Genomic DNA, 22259 nt, shown 5'->3' on the forward strand with positions numbered 1-22259 from the left:
CAGAAAAATACTTACATTAGAATACACCACATTATAGTAAGATTGAAATGTAGATGTAACTTGGAAGTTAGACTGCAGATTTAGAATTATGTTAAGTGTTAAGGAATTTGGAGATAATGAATTAAGATAATAGTTTTAAAAATGGATAGGATTTTGTGCAAAATAAGGTTTATATAATGTAAAGAAATTACTAAAGATGTGAGACAATGAACGCAGGAAGGGCAGATGTGAGGAAGTCAATCCACAATGTTAAAGAAAGTAGCAGTTTAAAGGAATAAGTTTGTTTTTTATTGTAGTTTGTCTGTAATAGTTGTATTGTATTGTAGTGTATTTGTTTGTTGTTTGTATTTTGTTGATGTTTTGAAAAAGTTAATAAATATATATTTTTTAAAAACACACTAGAATACACCACAGACACTTAGCTCAGCAAATAGACAAAGGTTCTGCTTACATTTTCAGACGTTGCAGCAAACAAGTCTACATCGGTAAAATAAAGATGAAAAAGGGTTCTGAACGACTGAAAGAACTGGGTTTCCTTACAAAAAGAATCATGCAAAGATGCAGGCTATGAAGTCTCCCTTTTGGAGATATTCATTTCACTTTGTTTTGCTTGTGGTTGGGAGCCATTGACCGGCCGCATGGCTCCTTGATTGTTCCAAGAAGCAAAGAAAAAAATGAATGGGAGCAAGGAAACAAAAGCCGGTTGTCGGAATGGGAGGAAGTCAGTTGATGTCATGAGAAAAACAAAGATGGAACAAACTGGCAAAGCTAGTGTGGCACAGTGGTTAGAGCGTCGCGCTAGGGCCTGGGAGACCAGGGTTCAAATCCCCACTCGGCTGTGAAGCTCACTAGACGACTGTTGACCAATCACTGCCTCTCTCAGCCTAACCTACCTCATATGGTTGTTGCGAGGATAAAATGGGGAGAAGGGGAATTACGTATGCCACCTTGAGCTCCCTGGTTGAAAGGTGGGATACAAAAGTATTAAAACAAACCCACACTTCTACAGTACTAAATATAGGAAGAGTAATGAGATACAAGGACAGAGCACGAGGATGAAGTTTTTGGGGGGCTGAGGAAGAGTCTGGCGACCAAACAGTACCTTCTTCCACGAACTGAGATAACAAGGGTTCTTTGTGCCAGTTATGCGGTTGGCAAGCTCTGTGTTAATTCCAAAGAGCCCCTCCATCCTATGCCCAGGTGGTACATAAACGTAAATAAAACCATATATCCTAAAGACACATTGAACCAAAACATTCATAGAATTGTAGAATTGGAAGGGACCCTGAAGATCATCTGGTCCAACCTCCTGCAATGCAGGAATATGCAGCTGTCCTATACAGGGATCAAACCTGTAGTTTCTGGCATTATTAGCACCACACTAATAATAATTATTTATTATTTATACCCCAGCCACTCTGGGTGGCTCCCAGGAGAATATGAAAAACAGGAGAAAACATCAAACATTAAAAACTTCCCTAAACATGGCTGCCTTCAGATGTCTTCTAAAAGTCAGATAGTTGTTTCTTGACATCTGATGGGAGGGCGTTCCACAGGGCGGGTGCTGCTACCAAGAAGGCCCTCTGCCTGGTTCCCTGTAACCTCACTTCTCGCAGTGAGGGAACCGCCAGAAGGCCCTCGGTGCTGGACCTCAGTGTCCGGGCTGAACGATGGGGGTGGAGACTCTCCTTCAGGTATACTTGGCCGAGGCCATTTAGGGCTTTAAACGTCAGCACCAACACTTTGAATTGTGCTCGCAAACATACTGGGAGTCAATGTAGGTCTTTCAGGACCGACGTTATATGGTCTCGGCGGCCACTCCCAGTCACCAGTCTAGCTGCCACATTCTGGATTAGTTGTAGTTTCCGGGTCACCTTCAAAGGTAGCCCCACATAGAGCGCATTGCAGTAGTCCAAGCGGGAGATAACCAGAGCATGCACCACTCTGGCGAGACAGTCTGCGGGCAGGTAGGGTCTCAGCCTGCGTACCAGATGGAGCTGATAAACAGCTGTCCTAGACACAGAATTAACCTGCACACTTAAAGCAGCTATGCTAACCACTATCCCACCAACGCTTGGAAACCGCAGTTCCCAGGAGCTATACGTATAGCGCAGATGGGGCCAGCTTTTTTCTTTTTTGGGAGTTCAGAGGAGCTGTCACTGCCTGCACAGCTGAGCCGCTCTTCCTCTTCCAAAAAAAGAACAATAGGCTGTTCTAAAGAACCAGAGATCAAACCTCAACAGGGAAGCGGCCTGCAAATGCAGATCTGTGTAGGGCAGGGAACATGCAAAGAAAAGGAATCCCTGTCACGGCTTCCTCTATCGGCTATGACTTCCTTTCCCCCCTGCAAGCCGTCATCGGGGCGCAAAAAGGCCAGAAAGTAAAACCTCCAGCAGGCCCCACATTGCAAACAAGGGTTGTAGCCAGTGCTCTTTTTCTAGAAAAAAAAAAAAAGGTCCAGGAATGCTGCCCTGCTCCTCCTGCTTCTGCACCAGTGGAATTGAGGCAGGTGAGGCTTCTTCCTGTGCATCAGCTATCAGAGGCTGAAGAGTCTCATTAAAGCCCCACTGCCCCTGTGGCTCATGAGAAGACCCTCTCCAGTGCCCAGGGAGGATGTTCTCTTTGCATTCCAGCTGGAAAAAGCCAACCCTGGTTGTAGCTCAATGGCAGAGCATCTGTTTTGCAACCAGCAGGTCCCAGGTTCTATCCCCAGCGCCTATCACGACATTAAGAAATAAATATGGGGAAATATTTATAAATAGATATGGAACAATGGGTCAGAATTCACATCAGGATGAAATCAGATCAAAAGCCAACAACGAGGAGATTCGGTTGGTTGGGGGAAAGGAACGATCTGAAGCATATATAGGCCAGGCAGAAGGAAAAATCCATTTTATTGGCCTGATATTATTCGTTAATTGCTCATGAATTTTTAAGGAACGGCAGTATTAAGAAAGTTAGAATGGCGTAAACCAGGGGTCCCTGTTATGGAAAAAAATCCCAGGTGTGGAACTGCCCAGCCACCTGGCCCTTAGGGATAGGCCCACTGGTTTCTGCGGAGTTAAATAAAAGAAGTCCAGCCACTGGAGCAAGGACAAGACAGGGTTTATTGCGCAATAGGTTACAGTCAAACTGCACACCCAGAACAGTGTTACAAGAACTTTTAAAACTCCTATCATCTCCCAGAATACAGTTTGGAAAACATCATCACTACATCATCACTACCTCACAAAAGGGAAGGGTTATACATGATTTGCATATAGGAAAAACAGGAAAGACAAGATTAGCATATGGGGGAAACAGAGCAATATCAGGGAGATAGCCCTGAGAAGTGTGAATGGGTGTTAAGTATTGGCAAGGATACCTTGAGCACTTATCTGGGAGAGAACAATGGGATTCTGGTTGAGGGATATTAGCCTGAAACACCCAGAGATTACCTCCTGAGGCATTTCCCTGTGTACGTGGTCTCTCGCCTACTGGATCATGGCAGAGATGGGTCCCCTTAAGGGCATCACTCCATACCCCAAATGAGTTTACTCAGGAGGAGACTTTGCTTAGGTGACCCCCCCCCCATAATTTCCGTATCATTCCCCCCTTCGGAGATAGATTTGCATCAGGTTCTGAAGGAAACGCAAATCCTTTCTCCGCACTGAACTACAGTTCAGAGATAGACATATTTCCCACCCCCCTTTCGTCCTGCATGTTATATACACTGAATATTATCATGGCATCCAACCTCCCAGGTGTGGGTGTATGTAACCTGAAAGGGACTTGCATGTCACGCCTCTTAAGGCTCTTTGGAAGTGTATCAGTGTACCTAGCGAGACATGGGATATTACGTAAAAATAACATATGCTACATTTTGTTACTAAATTACTATTCTAGCACTTTGGGAGAATCATTTCCAATAGTGGTTTATGCTTATTTACCAGAAAGGTCCGCCTGTGACTGAAAATGCAGTTTGTTTTGTTTTTTCTCTTTTTTTGTGTGTGTTGTGTTCCCAGGTGTCAAAGCTAGCTGTCCTCTGGTCTCTTGATGCCACAGCAACACCCATCAACATGCATCCCTGGTGTAAGGGCTTGCATTGACTTGACCTAAAGCCTTTTTACCCCATGTGGTTAGGTGTGACACTCCCTGGAGAGAAATGCCGCACCCTGACCAACTGTGGGGCCTCTGTGGCTTTGGTCCTGCTCTCAAAGGGGTGGGCCTGCGCTCTTGCTATTTAAGGGGACAAAAGCCAATGGCACCTTGGATACACTTTGTCCAATTCAAACAAAGTCCAATTAGAATTTACATATGCCCCTGGTTCTCACTTTCCAAACCAAACTGTGAAAAACCATTCTAAAAAGGCAGTGGTCCAAATTAATAATTTAACCTATAGGGAACCATTCCTGCTAAATCAAAGCATAAACACCTTCATGTATCTGGGGTTCTGTTTTGATCTTGAAGTTTCTTCTTGATAAAATGACCTAAAACAATCTAAAATGTGTAGGGAAGGTTGGAATACCATGTGAGACAAGGAATGTGGTCATAAATTGGTCTAACCTAAATACATGACTATGCAATAGCCTGATCTATTGAAACATAAAATGCATGCAATATACTATACATTAAACATAAAAACAAAACAATTAAACACAAAAGGAACACACTATCAGACACATTTCAGCATTCCTACATAATAACACATTATACACAACATTCAATTATTAATTCCACAGCAGTTGGATGTCTTTGAGGAACTCATGTGATTTTGAGACAGAATCTTGAGGTCAAAAGAAAAATGTCCTTACAATTCAACTCCCCCCTTTGTTAATTCCCCCAAACCCCCCTCAGTCTTATGTCCTTTGGAAGGAGATTGCTGTGGCCACTCTGAAAACTCTGAAGTCTTGTTGCTGTTGTTGCTGCTGCTGCTGCAGGAGGTAGCTAGTCTTGTGGTCACATGGAATTGGGCTGAGGGTTTTCCATCATTGGGTCTGCATTAACGTCTGTAGAAGGGATATCCTGTAAGGGGTAGGGTTTGGGGGCTTAAGGACATAGTTATCAAGGGAATAAGTAAAAGCAAAAAAAAAATAAAAATAAAAAAATCTCCCGGAGTCCTCCTGGGAAACTGCAAACAAAAAAATCTTGATGCATTAAGCATTTTAATTATTTCAATATTATCATCATATTTCTATATAATTACTGTTAGTACCTACTTAGTTTGTTTGGATTCTTTTTTTTCAAAAGGTAAAAATATTAAAAGGAAACAAAATTAAAAATTAGATCCACATTAAACAATGTGCTATCTGATAAAAAAGAACTTTATGAAGGAAAAACAAACAAACTTATAGATGGTACCTGACCCCATCCAAGTTAGTCAAAAATAAATAAATAAATATCAACCATAAGTTTAGGAGATGCAACAAATGACATGTCCCCAAAATAAAAAATGACCTATGAGGAACCAAAAATAAATGATAAAAAACACAATTTCTAACAATGGTTCCCAAATGAAACAAAAAAAATGTTTGTTATGTGACAACATCAGCTAGAATGTTAATAGCAAAAATAACACCAATAAAAGAATACTTGGTTGTGCTTAGATCAATTCATAGACATAATGGAGAACTAATTTAATAAATGAAAAGCAGATTATTTGTAGCCTAAAATATAGGGAAGTAAACTAACATAGCAGGGATTATTAGCAGGGATTCAAACTTGTTATGAAGAGAGGAAAGGGTTATAGCAGATTAACATAAGAGAGAATGCTTGGAGTCAAATGCAAAGAGTGAGTACCTACTGGGAAAGAACAATAGAACCTTCGTTTTGCATAGTCTTATCACCTGAGTGGATTTCAGAGGAAGCATTTGACCAAAGGTGCAAATCAGTGGTAGAATAAAAAGAAGACGGCAATTTACCTTTAGGTGCCCCTCCCCATTCCTTAACATCCCCACTCAGAAATAGAATTTGCATTTAAGGTTCTGAAAGAACTGCAATTTTTTTTTTCTGCACCCTGGATCTCAGTATCCTGATGTAAAAGGAAAATTATTGCCTGTGAAAATCTGTCAGGATGTGCTGTGGATAAAATGCATAGGCATACATACATACAAAACAAAACAGAAGGGGAAAAAACTACTAAAGAGATGAACTAGAGTGCTGGGATATTTACCTGTGGAAAGAATTTTGCATGTTAGATTTGGAATGGCAACCTCCTAACTGCAATGGTTCAGTACTTAATCCCCCCCTTTTTCAAAAAAGAAAGAAAAGAAAGAATAGTGCTCCTGAGAGAGCACTCATTTTTACCTATTGAAAGAATTTGGCATGTTAGGATTTTAAAGCCCGAATACTTAATTCTGTTCTTGTTCTTCAGGTGGCTTCTGCAGCAATCTCCCTGCAGGGCTAAACTTTGTCAGTAGCCTCTGTGCATGTACAGAGTTCATGATTTAGAAACCTATTGTACCATTTGAAAGAATTGTATCCATTGGCTAAATTACCTTGAATAAAGGAAGGTAAGCGTGAAGAGTAGATTTTTAAAGAGCAGGGTGGGATTTTTAAACAGAAACCTAGCAATTCACACCCTAACCAAACAGCAATGAAATTGGTCAAATTAAATTTCGGTTTGGTCAGTTTAAATCCATTTTTCTAGGGTTTCGTCCTAAGACATTTTCTGACACATTTCCTGTTTCTCACTGCTTAGGAAATGGGCTTATAAATCTTAAACTTAAATAATTAGAACTTCAGCATTCAGACAAACCTAGCTAAGTTTGGTCAAATTAAATTCCTAATAATGAAGTCTCAGCACTAATTAATCATGTTTACGGTATCAAATAAACATCTCATACCCCAGGCAAAATAAATGGGAGCTATGCCTCCTTTATCTACAGGTTTCGGGGTACAGATCTCTATTAAATGTGGGCTATCATTATTTTGTGTGCACCCCCTCTGGTCATTTAGCAGAATACCTGCTCCCTTATATATGAGTAAAAATGGCCAGAGAGTCAGAATTCATAAAATTCAAATATTCTCAGTGATTTTAGCCAAGGCAGACTAAACTCTCTGCCCCCCTCATGTATGGGAAAATGGCTCTTATAGGGAAGGTCATTTTGTATGTGTGTGCTAAACTTTAAAACTTAAATAATAGGTGAAATGGTAAAACTTAGATAATCACTCCTTTAAAAAAAACAAAACACAACACTCTCCTCTTAACTCGGAAAGCTGGGCTGAATTTCAACCCACCACCACACCAGGATTTAAAAATTACCCTCCAATGCTTGCAGACACATGGCCTTCCACATAGCTATAAAGTGGGAGTTGAAAGAAGGACCCTGAGGTCATCCAGTCCAACCCCCTAAATTACAGGGTTCACAAGTTTTGTACTACCTCGTTGTTGTTGTTGTTGTTGTTGTTGTTGTTGTTTTAAGGCTTAAGCTGATGAAAATCAGACACTGCAGTTTATCTTGTAAAACTTAAGACTTCTGCAGCAGGAAAATTGTGTATTGCACCCTCTTTTACTCTTTGGAGGGGGGGGGGGAAATGGCCTTCTACAGTCTCTTTAAAACAACAAATCTTTACACACCACTTCCACCCATTCCAATATTTGCCATGTTTTTGGGTGATCAAGCCCTCACACATTTTTTTTTTTAACTGTGCACCCTTAAGAAGCTATGGCCAATTTCTAAGGCTGACAAACTCAAAGGAGAACCTGGGCAAACTCCGATTTGGGGACCAGAAAGAGACAGAAACTGAAGGGGCATTTTCCAAGAAAAGGGCTAGTTAATCCTGGCTGATCTTACAGACCGATATTGGGAGCCTTACAATAACCCTTCTGTCCAACCAAATCAAAGTTAAAACTGGACTCAGATAGACAATTGCTGGCTATGGAAGCTTCTACCCTTAATAACACTTTTCCTAGAAGGAACACCATATTTTCATAGGCATATAGTCATAACAATTCCTCAGAACAACAGCAACACATTTCTCTCTCAAAGGGAGACCTACCTAAGGCTTAATGAAATTACAGGCGCTGCAGTTTAGCTTGCGAGAGCAGTTATACTCAACTTGGCTGTCTGCAGCAGAAACATTAGGCTAAATTCACAGCACATTCCAAAGTAGACTAGAACACAATTATTAGACTAGCTCTCATAAACTTACGTTGCAACTAAACATTTCTCATTAGGTACAGATTTCTTTCCTGTTTAGTTGCAAAAGGAAGGGGGGGAATCCCCCTCTCAGAACACAGTCAAACCCCTTCAGGGGATTTTCCTACCACTGTGAGAGACACTTTTGGAGCCTCTCTTGAATAATAAATATTTTGCTCACACCTCAGTTTTATATTCAATAATAATAAAGTTATTATTTACATCCCACCATCTGGCTGAGTCTCCCCAGCCACTCTGGGTGGCTCCTAATCGAGGGTTAAACATATCATGTTTAAGTTGATCAGGTCCAAATAGTTTCTTTAAAACTAAAAATTTGAAGCAAGCTTGCAGTTTTAAATTATGCACACTTAAGAAGGGCAGTCTGATGGCCAGTTTTAAAACACAACTCTCTTAAGATCTCTAACATACATGCTCTCAGACTGGATTTTGTAATTGTTTCTGGTTTTCTCTGGCCCTTTTAAGATCACTGAATTACATAAGGAAAACAAAATGACAGAGACACAACAGACTCACATACACATAACAGACAACATGTAACATGTAAAAGAAAACTTAACAACTAAACCTATCAACTAAACTTCCGTGTAACACCTCAACAACGTCTGGTTCCCTCCCCAAGACCTCTTCTTCCTTATTCCTTTTCCCAGGGGTGCAATCTACCACTCTGCCTTGTCCTGCCCCTCAGGCCAAGCTCTCCTCCTGGCAACCTCCTACCTATTGTCACAACTTGAGAAAAGGGGGACACCCTACTGAACGCCCACTCAATGTGGTGCCAGATCGGGTGGCCCTGGATAGAAGGACAGTCCTTCCAACCCTTCTGTCGACAGGACACCCGGTTTGCAGGGAGGTGGTTGTTTAGGCCGTCCTCCCCGACTTATTCTTCGGGCTCCACACCGATAAGGCAGCAGGAAGTATGAAAAAGAACTCTGACCCCTTGCTTTCGATAAGGTGCCCACAGCGGTGAGGTGGTTGTTTAGGCCGTCCTCCCCGTCTTACGTTCGGGCCCAGTCTCGGTGCGGCTGGCCAGAGGAATTTGAGAGAAAGTAATAGAGCTCAGAACTCCCCTGTCGAGTTGAGCAAAGGTCCACAGGCTTTGTGGTCTGGACCAAGAGAAAAGGCAAGAAGTAATAACAGGTAAGAGGGCAGAGAATTCGTTGCCAGGAGTCACCACCCCTCTCCCACCAGTGCACTGGGTTTTTCCCTTAACCTATACTCACGCGTCCTGCGCTGGGATCCCGGATCAATGAATAAGCCGGCTGGATCTTGTCTTTGCTCCCCGGCTGGCTCCTTAGAGACTTGCAAATTACCGCCCCTGAAGATGCCGGGGGTCCAAAAGATCTTCCCAGGCAAATGGCCTGGTGCCGGCTGAAGATTTCAGGGCCCCCAGTCAGCAACATGGGAGAACCGCAAGTCCCGGCTTTCGGCACCAACTGTTATGGAAAAAAATCCCAGGTGTGGAACTGCCCAGCCACCTGGCCTTAGGGATAGGCCCACTGGTTTCTGCGGAGTTAAATAAAGAAGTCCAGCCACTGGAGCAAGGACAAGACAGGGTTTATTGCGCAATAGGTTACAGTCAAACTGCAACACCCAGAACAGTGTTACAAGAACTTTTAAAACTCCTATCATCTCCCAGAATACAGTTTGGAAAAACATCATCACTACATCATCACTACCTCACAAAGGGAAGGGTTATACATGATTTGCATATAGGAAAACAGGAAAGACAAGATTAGCATATGGGGGAAACAGAGCAATATCAGGGAGATAGCCCTGAGAAGTGTGAATGGGTGTTAAGTATTGGCAAGGATACCTTGAGCACTTATCTGGGAGAGAACAATGGGATTCTGGTTGAGGGATATTAGCCTGAAACACCCAGAGATTACCTCCTGAGGCATTTCCCTGTGTACGTGGTCTCTCGCCTACTGGATCATGGCAGAGATGGGTCCCCTTAAGGGCATCACTCCATACCCCAAATGAGTTACTCAGGAGGAGACTTTGCTAGGTGACCCCCCCCCCATAATTTCCGTATCATTCCTAAATTAAGGCCCGGGGGCCAGATGTGGCCCAATCACCTTCTCAACCTGGCCCGCGGACGGTCCGGGAATCAGCATGTTTTTACATGAGTAGAATGTGTCCTTTTATTTAAAATGCATCTCTGGGTTATTTATGGGGCATAGGAATTCGTTCATTCCCCCCCCCCCCAAAAAAAATATAGTCCAGCCCCCCACAAAGTCTGAGGGACAGTGGACCGGGCCCCTGCTGAAAAAGTTTGCTGACCCCTGGTGTAGACCATGTCCTTTGGTAAATAAGAGAGAGGAAGGGGATCAGAAGGCAGTGATACAACTGCAAGGATGCATTGTGGGTATGTAGAACTAATCTCTTTGCCCCATAGAAGGGGAATGTAGAGCAGAAGCCATCACGGAATAGTTCAGGGATGGGGAACCTGTGGCCCTCGAGGGATGTTGCTCATCTACAATTCCCATCACCTCTGACCATTGGCTAAGGTGCTGATCCAACAACGGCGTGCTCCCTGCACCTTCCTTTTGAAGGACAGGCGAATCATAGCTTTTGAAGGACAGGGCGAATCATAGCGGCCAGAGTCCTTGTCCTGGTTAAACCAATGTATCTGGAAGGAAATGCTTAAGAGGAACGGTTGAGGGATCTAGGTATAGTTTAGGCTGCAGAAGAGAAGACTGAGAGGAGTGGTATGATAGCCACCCACAAAGATCTGAAGGGCTGTCCCACAGAGGACGGATCAAACTTGGCTTTCTGCTCTGTTGGGCTGAACAATGGATTCAGAGCCAGTGCGGTGTAGTGGTTAAGAGCGGTATACTCGTAATCTGGGGAACCGGGTTGGCATCTCCGCTCCTCCACATGCAGCTGCTGGGTGACCTTGGGCTAGTCACACTTCTCTGAAGTCTCTCAGCCCCACTCACCTCACAGAGTGTTTGTTGTGGGGGAGGAGGGAAAGGTGAATGTCAGCCGCTTTGAGACTCCTTCGGGTAGTGAAAAGCGGGATATCAAATCCAAACTCTTCTTCTCTTCTTTCTTCTTCTTCTTCATATTACAAGGCAGGAGATTCTGATTAAATGAAAAATCTCTCTGACAGTGGGACAGACTCCCACTGCCGTAGTTTCGTCGCTGAGGCTCGATGTGCAGAGCTCAGTGGAGTGGGAGGGCAGGCAACCCGAAGAGCCTCTGAGGTGTACTTTTGCCTGGAGGCAACATCAGCATCCAAAGAAAAGCCCAGCCCAAAGGTTGGGCGAACAGCAATCTGCATGGCCAGACAATCCAAGGGTCAGAGAATCCTATGATCATGGGGTCAAGGGCCAAGACAAGCAGGAAGCAGCAAGGTAGGGCCAGGAACGACAAGCGTTGTTTCCAGCACCTGACTGCTGCTGGAAGCTCTGCTTAAGAAGGCTGAAGCCAGCCAGTTCTCATCAGCACCTTCTCCTCTAAGTCCTGGAAGGCTGATCAGCTGCAGGTGGAGTCACTCCGCCTTCTCCCTCTTCAGGCTGCTGTTCAGCAGGTGAACCTGGCCTGTGACACCCTTGGAAGGTGGTGAGCTTTGTTGGAAGTTTTTGAACGGAGATTGGATCTGTCAGGGTTTCTTCAGATGTGATTGCAGGGAGTTGGACTAGATTGGGCATAGGCAAACTCGCCCTCCAGATGCTTTGGGACTACAATTCCCATCATCCCTGGCCACTGGTCCTGTTAGCTAGGGATGATGGGAGTTGTAGTCCCAAAACACCTGGAGGGCCAAGTTTAGCTATGCCTGGACTAGATGACTCTTGGGGTCTTTTCCAACTCTGCAGTTCTTGTTGTGTGCCTGCATTTCCCCCTTATGGGTAGCTTGTGGTATGGAGGAGGGGGTTTCAATTAGATTGGGGAAATGGTTCAGGCGAAAGGCCTAACCCTCTGTGAGGATGAAGACACCCCCCCCCCCCGTGTCTCTCTCTGTGTTCACTGCTACTTCCGAGTCAAAATCAGATATCATGAATCTCTAGAACCACACCCGCATCTCCAAAGCTGCCAGTTCCCACTTTCTTGCACAAAATCGGCCAGTCCCTTGTGGTATGCTCCCTGACACCTGCAGGTGATTTGCCCATTTGAAATGGGGTTAAAAAAACAAACCCTACAGCCCTTCAAGAATGCAACAGTTCTTTCAGAGTTAAATCTCTGACTTCCCGGATGGTATCTATCTATCTATCTATCTATCTATCTATCTATCTATCTATCTATCTATCTATCATGTTGGCAAGTCCCTTCCGAGACGCACAGCAACCTGAGAGCAATATGTAAAACCCAAAACAGCTCTATTTGAGTTCCCACTCGCCTGTCCCTATGATGTACAACTTGGTGGTTATCACTTAACTGAGACTAGCACTCTTTGCATGCTATCTGAGTCACAAAAACCACAGCGGCTGACACAACCACAAGAGAGGGTGCCATTCCAAAGAATGAAGCCTTTACAAGCAGGCAGGTGTGCGAATCGTCTCTTGGGTCAGTAATGAGGTGAGTGCTTCAATTTTTTATTACTGTTTACAGCATGAAACAAACAAACTAACAAACAAACTCAAGCTGACTTTGAAATCAGCCTTGATTGTTTATTCTCATAATGCCCGTGTCTGATGGCTGAGAGAGTTGGGTTGCAGAAGAGGCGACTGAGAGGACATATGCTGGCCAACTTCAGATATCTCAAGGGCTGTCACATGGAAGATGGAGCAAGCTTGTTTTCTGCTGCTCCACAGGGTAGGACCCAAACCAATGGCTTCAAGGTACAAGAAAGGGGATTCTTTAGGAAGAACTTTCTGATGGTGAAAGCTGTTGACAATGGAAGGGACTCCCTCAGGGTTGTAGAACAGGCATAGGCAAACTCAGCCCTCCAGATGTTTTGGGACTACAACTCCCACCATCCCCCGACCACTGGTCCTGTTAGCTAGGGATGATGGGAGTTGTAGTCCCAAAACATCTGGAGGGCCAAGTTTGCCTATGCCTGTTGTAGGCTCTCCTTCCTTTGAGGTTCTAAAGCAGAGGTTGGATGACTATCTGTCATATCTGTCATGGATGCTTTATCTTGTGATTCCTTCATTGCAGGGGGTTGGACTAGATGACACTTGGAGCCCTTCCAGCTCTGCAATTCTGGGAATGAATCTGTGATTCAAAGAATGCACCCTTTCTAATTCTCTGTGTGTGTGTATTTTATGGTGTTTGGCTACCAATTGCAAAATAAAATTTACTCTTGGAGACTAAGAGCGTGGAAACACACTACAGGGGTACGGCTCAGGAAAGCTCTAACAATAACAATTCACTTCTATTTCTTTATCGGATAACAGTAATCTTGTTTTTACAGCAGTAACAACGCATAGTATTCAACCCTTCTCAGAGCAGACCTGTTGAATTTAGCAGGCATGCCTAACTTAGGTTCCTTGATTTGAATGGGTCTGCTCTGAGCAGGATGTACTAAATATAACCTAAGGAAGTGTAGAATGGAATCTGCTCGTTCCGGATGCAGCCCCGGCTGTGCACACACACCATACTTTTGAAGCACAGTTAAAGCAACCCCTCTCCTCCTCCCAAGAAAAGTCTCGTTGGAACTGTATTTTAAAGGTGCTGGGATTCGTAGCTCTGTGAGGGATAAACTACAGTACTCAGGATTCCCCCCCCCCCGGGTGTGTTGTGCTTTCAATGTATGGAAAAAATAGAACCTGAAATCAATAGATTTCTTTATATTCCTAAACATTGGGAATTTGTGATCAGTCACCAAACCAAGCTCACCCATAGGCTTTCAAATAGTTTCCTTCTGGCAATCTTTTCCAGCAACCTAACAGGGGATGGAGCCGGCTTCTTACATTTTGCTATTGTTGGATAACTGGAGGCAACCCTGTATCGGGAGATTTTTTTAAAATGTCTAATGTTTTACAATTTTTTTATGTGCTGTAAGCTGCCCAGAGTGGCTGGGGAAACTCAGCCAGACGGACGGTGATAAACAATAAAATGGTGATTATTATAGCATAAGAAAAGAGCTTGCTGGATCAGGCCAATGTCCCACCTAGTCCAGCATCCTGTTCCCACAGTGGGCACCTGTGGGAAGCCAGCAAGCAGAATCTGGCCTCAAGAGCCCCTCCCCTCCTGTGGCTTCCAACAGCTGGTAATGAGACGCCCTTGCCCAAAGTATTGCAAATCACCCAGAAAACTACCACTAAATACCCATCTCATAGAATCATAGAGTTGGAAGAGACCACAAGGGCCATCTAGTCCAACCCCCTGCCAAGCAGGAAACACCATCAAAGCATTCCTGACAGATGGCTGTCAAGCCTCTGCTTAAAGACCTCCAAAGAAGGAGACTCCACCACACTCCTTGGCAGCAAATTCCACTGTCGAACAGCTCTCACTGTCAGGAAGTTCTTCCTAATGTTTAGGTGGAATCTTCTTTCTTGTAGTTTGAATCCATTGCCCCGTGTCCGCTTCTCTGGAGCAGCAGAAAACCCTTTCATTCTCCTCTATACGACATCCTTTTATATTTGAACATGGCTATCATATCACCCCTTAACCTTCTCTTCTCCAGGCTAAACATACCAGCTCCCTAAGCCGTTCCTCATAAGGCATTGTTTCCAGGCCTTTGACCATTTTGGTTGCCCTCCTCTGGACACGTTCCAGCTTGTCAGTATCCTTCTTGAACTGTGGTGCCCAGAACTGGACACAGTATTCCAGGTGAGGTCTGACCAGAGCGGAATACAGTGGTACTATTACTTCCCTTGATCTAGATGCTATACTCCTATTGATGCAGCCCAGAATTGCATTGGCTTTTTTAGCTGCTGCATCACACCAAGACCCTAGATCCTTTTCACATGTACTGCTCTCAAGCCAGGTGTCACCCATCCTGTATTTGTGCCTTTCATTTTATGCCTGTCTCCAAGCGGTTTCTTCTGTACGCTGAGAAAGTTGCCCCTGAGCATGTGGGCAGACTTCCATTCAATCGCTGACACAGATGGGTCAGAGTCTGACAGACTGTGGGTTTATGAGGACACAAACCACAGGAAGGTTCTCACCGCAGCAAATGTCATGGAAATTCCCTGTGCGCAGGCTTGGCTTTTCATTCATCAATGCTCAGCAGCACAAGGAGGAAAGCATGTTCTGCAACAGTGGAACAGAGCTCTTTGGCAGTAGAAGTTTATAAGATAGGGGCACCTGCCGTGGCTCCCTCGATGTTCAGATGACGAGAACGGGGCCTGAGAACAGGGCACTGCCAGGATATGTGAGGGCAGCCAAGTCCGCTGGGTTCTGCTAGCCTTCCAGTTGCCAATGGGCAATGCCTTTGTTTGGCAATTAAGGTGGTATCCACCTTAATTTGAGGAATATCAGAAGCTTGCCTTTATACCGAGTCAGGCCTTTGGTCTACCTAGCTCAGTAGTATCTACACTCATGGGATACGGGTTGCGCTGTGATCTAAACCGCTGAGCCTCTTGGTGCTTGCTGATCAGAAGGTCGGCGGTTCAAATCCCATGACGGGGTGAGCTCCCGTTGCTCTGTCCCAGCTCCTGCCAACCTAGCAGTTCGAAGGCACGCCAGCGCAAGTAGATAGGTACCGGTGCGGTGGGAAGGTAAACGGTGTTTCCGTGCGCTCTGGCTTCCGTCGCGGTGTTCGGTTGCGCCAGAGAGGTTAGTCATGCTGGCCACATGACCCAGAAAGCTGTCTGTGGACAAACGCTGGCTGCCTCGGCCTGAAAGTGAAGTGAGCGCCACAACCCTGTAGTTGCCTTTGATTGGATTAACCATCCAGGGGTCCTTTACTTTTCCCTTGCCCGTTATCTACACTCATTCTCTCACTCTTCTTATAGTGAATTTTCTAAATTTGCATATAATAGATGGATGGTAATGATAGATACTCTTTTTTAAAAAATGCAAAGTTGCTTACCGTGGAGGGGTGACTCGTGCCTTTTGGGGTGATGTCTAAATGGCCAGCAATCCTAGGCATCTATCTATTCAGGAGGGTTGTATTCCCAGGTAAGAGGATTGCATAACCATGTGCAAAAGGTACATTAGGACTGCAGACCTTTTTTTTGGGGGGGGGGAGGTTATACACAGCATGGTCTATCACTTATTTCCGAGTCTGAAAACTGCCTGATCCATTTTTCCTGCAATCTTTCCCATCCCAGGTCTTGAGAAGCCCTCTCTGTTTTCTTTTTCTTAATTAAAAACTGACCTGGATTAGAAGGAAGGGCAGGCCGCGCCAAACAAGAGAAGCGGCAGCAGGGGCATTTGCCACCTCGTCCGCAGTGTCCTTCGTTTCCACCTCCACACCTGTGGACGAGTCCAGCGGGCGGCAAGTTCAAGCAAGATATTCGCCGACTGCAACGGCTGTGAGATGACAGTGGAGCAGGGGGCTCCATGGGAAGAGAGGGGAGAAAACCCACAATAATTTTCAATAGGGCCATGAACATCTCATGCCACCCTTTGCCTGTCAACGTCACCAAGTACTTTCAAATCCCCATCTATTCTGTGGTGTTGGTGGTCGGGCTGCCTCTCAACAGCTTGGCGCTTTGGGCCCTGAGTCACCAGATGAAGAGGTCCGTCATCCTCTCCGTTTACATCGCAAACCTGATGCTGGCCAACATCTTGCAGACCCTGACGCTCCCTTTATGGATGTACTACAGTTACCACGGTCACAAAACCAGCCTCGGGAAGGAGGTGTGCGCAGCGGCCGGCCTGGCGTTCCGCACCAACTTCTACGCCAAAAACAACTTCTTGTGCCTCATCGCCATGGAGCGCTATTTCGGCCTGGTCCACCCGCTCAGATTCCACAGGCTGCAGACCATGCGTGGCGCCGCCAAAGTGAGCGCCGTTTGTTGGCTCCTGGTGGCGGCTTTCTGCGCCGTCGGCATCGGGATACAGATCAGAGGTCAGGGGCCAGAGGAGCAGCAGCCGCAGGAGCGCTGCCTGGATAGCTCCAGGCTGAACTATCAATACGCCCAGTTTAGGGTGAGCATCACCATCTTCTCTTTCTTTATACCATTCCTGCTCATGGGGTTCTTCTTCAGGGTCCTTTTCGAACTCAGGAAAGTGGCCTCTCTGGGGCAGAAAACAAAAAGGCAGATCTACGGCTTCATCTCTCTCACGGTCGTCACCTTTTTCGTCCTCTTCACTCCTCACCAGGTGACTACGTATTACAGGTATTTGTGGGAAGTGATGCTGCACGGGAGGGCGGTTGAAAGCTGTGACTTGGTGAGGAAGGTCTTCATCTACCAACGCACAACTTTGTTCTTCACCACCTTGGGCAACATCTTTGACCCTCTTTTGTACATCCTGCTCCTCAAGGATATCCGGGCAGAGTTCAGATACACCTTCACTTTCAAGGCTCGCAGGGCAGGAGTCTCAAACAAGTCAGGAGAACAGCAAGGTTTTCCTCCGTGCTTTACCGCCGGTAGACAGATGCAAAGCCAGCTTGGGCACAGGACGTACCCGACTAACGCTCCACGTGCAAAGTATGATGGCTGAAAGCAGGAGCGAGGAACCTGTGTCACTCTCCAAAGGCTGCTGAACCACAACTCCCATCAGCTGCAGCCACATGGGCTGACACTCAGGAATGAGGGGTCGGAGCCCAACAATATATGGAGAATAGGACTGGGCGATATCTGGTTTTCAACATTTGATATACCACAATTAAACATTGTGATATACCTATATATCACAGCCTGAAATAAGGATGGAGCTATGTAGAGGCATCATAGATTTTCCTGCATTGTGATTCCCCCACTGCTCATAGCTGTCCTTTTCCCTTTTTTAAAGGGAAATTCCCTTATTCCGAATAGGATTCCTCGCAGAAAAGGGAAAGTTGACAGCTATGCCCCTGCTCTTGTGATTTGCTGCCCCCTTGCATGAGGGAGAGCTGAGCCAGCAGAGTTAACGGCGGCTGCAGGAATTAAGAGAAGCATTGGCTGGCTTCTGTTTTTTTCCACATTGCGATTTTATATATTTGCCAGGTCAAAAATTATGAAATGATATCACAATTACGGACTTCAAAACGGTTCGGGTGATGATACAGTATAGGGCTGTAGCTAAATTTGCCACCTGTGGTTGATAGCATTCTTGTTCCCAGATTTTCCAAACACTTTGGCTGATTTCTGATAACTTGGTGTGATCAAAGCTTTGACCTTCGCTGGAGAAATGTAGATCCTGACTCCATTGTGGGTACTTCTAAATAACATAGCTATCATTCTGCGGCAATGTGATTTGTCGTTTCACTGACGGTTTTATGCCGTCAGTGGGATTTGTGACTGAATCTGATGGTGTTTTAGGGTTTGTATAGCAAAAGCTCCCAGCTCCCTGAATAGAAAAATAAAAATACAAAAGTTGCATTGTGACTTTACTCCCAAGAAGGGCATTGGGAATTTTGGGATTATACATACATATTGGGTGGGTGGGGTAGAGGAGATATTACATGGTGTGGAGCTTGCCAAAAGGAGAATGTTGATGGGCAAAGTAGTCGGTCCCACCAGAATGTATATAGGAGGAAGAAAGCACTATGCAAGAGAAATTGCCCAGTTTATTAAATGGGAATTTTGTGTAAGCTGCCCATTATGGCATATGCTACTGCTTTGCGTTTGTTGTTGTGGACTCAACTTAAAAGTAGATTCACTATGGTAGCATGGGAGCTTATTGTGGTATCAAATAAGTGAGAGTGCCAAGACTATGGCTGTGTACAAACCTCCGTTGGCTGTGCATCCCACCACTCGTTTGAAAAGCAGTGCGCAAACATTAGCCACTCCTATCTGTATCCTTAGAATCTTAGAATTGTAGAGTTGGAAGGGGCCACAAGGGTCAAACACTTTTTACACAATGTGCACACATTCAAAGAACAGGGAGTCTCAGGTTCAAATCTTCACTTGGCTATGAAGCTCTCTGGTTGACTTTGGGCCAGCCGCAATTTCAGAGCCCAATGTATGTTGCGAGGATTTCATGTGGGGGAGCAGGGAACTTATAAGCCATCCAAGTCTGGGGGGGGGGGAATGCAGTGAAGCATGCTGGCAGGACGAGAACATTCTTTGTATTGTATTGGAATGGCAAAACAGGAGGATGGAGAACTTTTGGAAGTGAACCATATTCCAAAGCTTCCACCACACATGTTCATCAAGTTGAGGTGTGAGTAGCTTTTATTGGGTGAAAAGTTACTCATGCGACCCACTGGGCATTGGCAATTGTTACACACCACCTGCAATCTGCCAGCAGTTTGAGATTCCAGGGAGTTCCAGGCATGCTTACCAGGGTTTGTGTTCTTCTTGAACAATGAGGCACAGAGGAAACTGCAGTGTCTTTATACTATATGGTTTATTTACACATATATACAACTTGAGCCTGCTAGGATTCAGAGCATCAGTATTCCAAGACAGTCTAGCTTCTTTTTGTACTGTACCTTGCCTTACTCTCTCAAGTCACATCCCAGCTTCCTCTAACCTTGCTAACCTAAACTTTGCCCTTTTTCTAAACCAGGGAGAGGCCCCACTTCTTTAATCCTGTGCCATGCTGGTGACCCATTACCCCCAGGCTGCCACCTCAGAGGGGATTAGTCTGATTTAATTTGCTTTCAACATATACAGGAAGTACCTGCTTGCCTTAAATAGCCCTTGTCGTTGTTTAGTCATTTAGTCATGTCCGACTCTTCGTGACCCCATGGACCAGAGCACACCAAGCACGCCTGTCTTCCACTGCCTCCCGCAGTTTGGTCAGATCATGTTGATAGCTTCGAGAACACTGTCCAACCACATCGTCCTCTGTGGCTCCTTCTCCTTGTGCCCTCCATCTTTCCCAACATCAGGGTCTTTTCCAGGGAGTCGTGTTAGTCTGATTCAGTCGAAATAAATTAAAAAATTGTCCAGTAGCACCTTAGAGACCAACTAAGTTTGTTCTGGGTATAAGCTTTTGTGTTGTAAACAGAAAATCCCAGGTGTGGAACGGCCCAGGCACCTGGCCCTTGGAGATAAGCCCACTGGTTTCTGTGGAGTTAAATAAAAGAAGTCCAGCCACTGGAGCAAGGACAAGACAGGGTTTATTGCGCAATAAGTTACAGTCAAACTGCACACCCAGAGCAGCGTTACAAGAACTTTTAAAAACTCCTATCATATCCCAGAATACAGTTTGGAATCATCATCACTACGTGATTAACATATAGGAAAAACATATAGGAAAAACATATGGGGGAAACAGAGCAATCAGGGAGATAGCCCTGGGCCAATGTGAATTGGTGTTAAGTATTGGCAAGGATACCTTGAGCACTTATCTGGGAGAGAACAATGGGATTCCAGCTGAGGGATATTAGCCCAGTGGCTTCCTGAAGCACCCACAGATTACCTGCTGAGGCTTTCCCTGTGCACATGGTCTCTCACCTACTGGATCATGGCGGAGAGATGGGTTCCCTTAAGGGCATCACTCCATACAGCAATGAGTTTGCTCGGGAGGAGACTTTGCTTGGAAGACCCCCCCCCTAAATTTCTGTAACAGTGTGCATGCACACTTCTTCTGTCTTCAGTATCTTAAACTTAGTTTCAAGAGTACTGGGAAGAACTTTTGATTATTTCAGTGGAACGCAATTCCCAGTAAAATGTATAGCATAGCACAGCCCTGAACAGTGCAGACCTATATAATTTAAGATTTAAAACCCGCCATAGGGTAATACCTTACGGGAACCAAACTAACTTCTCCAGAATTCTTTATAGGGCATAGTAAACAAATCATTAAGGGGGAGGCGAAAACTCAGCTGCTTTTATGCTATGTACATACAGTAAGGTAAAGGTCCAGTCGCGAACGACTCTGGGGTTGCGCCATACAGTAAAGGTAAAGGGACTCCTGACCATTAGGTCCAGTGGTGTCCAACTCTGGGGTTGCAGCGCTCATCTCGCGTTACTGGCCGAGGGAGCCGGCGTACAGCTTCCGGGTCATGTGGCCAGCATGACAAAGCCACTTCTGGCAAACCAGAGTAGCGCATGGAAACGCCATTTACCCCCGCTGGAGCGGTACCTATTTATCTACTTGCACTTTGACGTGCTTTCGAACTGCTAGGTGGGCAGGAGCTGGGACCCAGCTTTGAACCCCCAACCTTCTGATCAGCAAGCCCTAGGCTCTATGGTTTAACCCACAGCGCCACCCATGTCCCATGCCATACGGTACTGTACATTTAACATACTGTATATATCCCCCCCAATTTTTTTATTTTTAAAAAAATTACGGGAACTATACTTTCTCATCTCTGTGAAGGGAAAACTACAGTTCCCAGGACACTTGGGGTAAAGTCATTTCCTTAAAATGTATGATGTGCAGGCAGCTACAATCTCAAGACAGAATGTGGGAGAAGGTGGATAATTAAAATGAGGTTGTACTTGGAGGTCTGCAAGGTACAGTAAAATAAAATAAAGGGGCAGGTTTATGGGGCGGGATACTTTTCAAACATACCAATCAAAATTTGAGTCTAGGCACAGGACAAGCACTTAATGGCTGAGCAAAGCCGAAGTTACGCTCACTTTTTTAACGGGCCCAATTGCGTTAGGTTTGCGCGCTGTCCAATGACTACTCGAGGCTTCACTTACGTCATTCGCTCGTAGGAAATGGAGACTTACTTCCCCAAGGGAGCCGGATGTACGTGAAGCTACCTAATTTTATTTTAGGCGCCATTGGTCTCTGCCTGTAAGACCTCGACCTATCACAAACCAAGAAGAGATGAGTGGCAGGGATGGACACCATTCAGAAAAGGAAGTTGGGGAATAAATGGGTGGGGAATAAATGAACAGCAGAAATCACTGCGAGGGAAGGTTGGACTGACAGCCCAGTTGTCAATTCACAAAGCGAACAACGGAACACAGAGCGACACCCTGCTGGCCAATCGCGTTTCGAGTCCTGCCTTTCACGTCGCAAATCTCTCCCTCTCCCTATTATTGCTTCGTCCTCACCTTCACAACCTCAGCGGGCGCTTATTGGCCCCCCCATTTGATTGAGAGTGAATGCTAGCCAATGAACGACGACCCATATAAAGCCCCGTTCCAATGACAGGGCGGCGTAGCATGAAAAGGGGCCGCTCCGCGCTACGTCCGGGCTGCGCGGCGCAGAGGCAGAGGGCGGGGGGGCGCC

At 45.3% G+C, this 22259-nt stretch overlaps 1 protein-coding gene across 1 annotated transcript; it reads left to right on the forward strand.

Annotated features, from left to right (window-relative positions):
• Positions 1 to 16577: 16577 nt before the first annotated feature.
• On the forward strand, positions 16578 to 17639 carry LOC117057351 (ovarian cancer G-protein coupled receptor 1-like). The gene has a single exon (XM_033168193.1). It carries the CDS (start codon positions 16578 to 16580, stop codon positions 17637 to 17639), a length of 1062 nt encoding a protein of 353 aa, XP_033024084.1.
• The last annotated feature ends 4620 nt before the right edge of the window (positions 17640 to 22259 follow it).

This window comes from Lacerta agilis, chromosome 14 (assembly GCF_009819535.1).
Source record: "Lacerta agilis isolate rLacAgi1 chromosome 14, rLacAgi1.pri, whole genome shotgun sequence".
Taxonomy (NCBI): Eukaryota; Metazoa; Chordata; class Lepidosauria; order Squamata; family Lacertidae; genus Lacerta; species Lacerta agilis.

What these genes read in the sequence shown, in the direction of transcription:
- LOC117057351 (XM_033168193.1), top strand. Translation starts at nt 16,578, where the DNA reads ATGAACATCTCATGCCACCCTTTGCCTGTCAACGTCACCAAGTACTTT.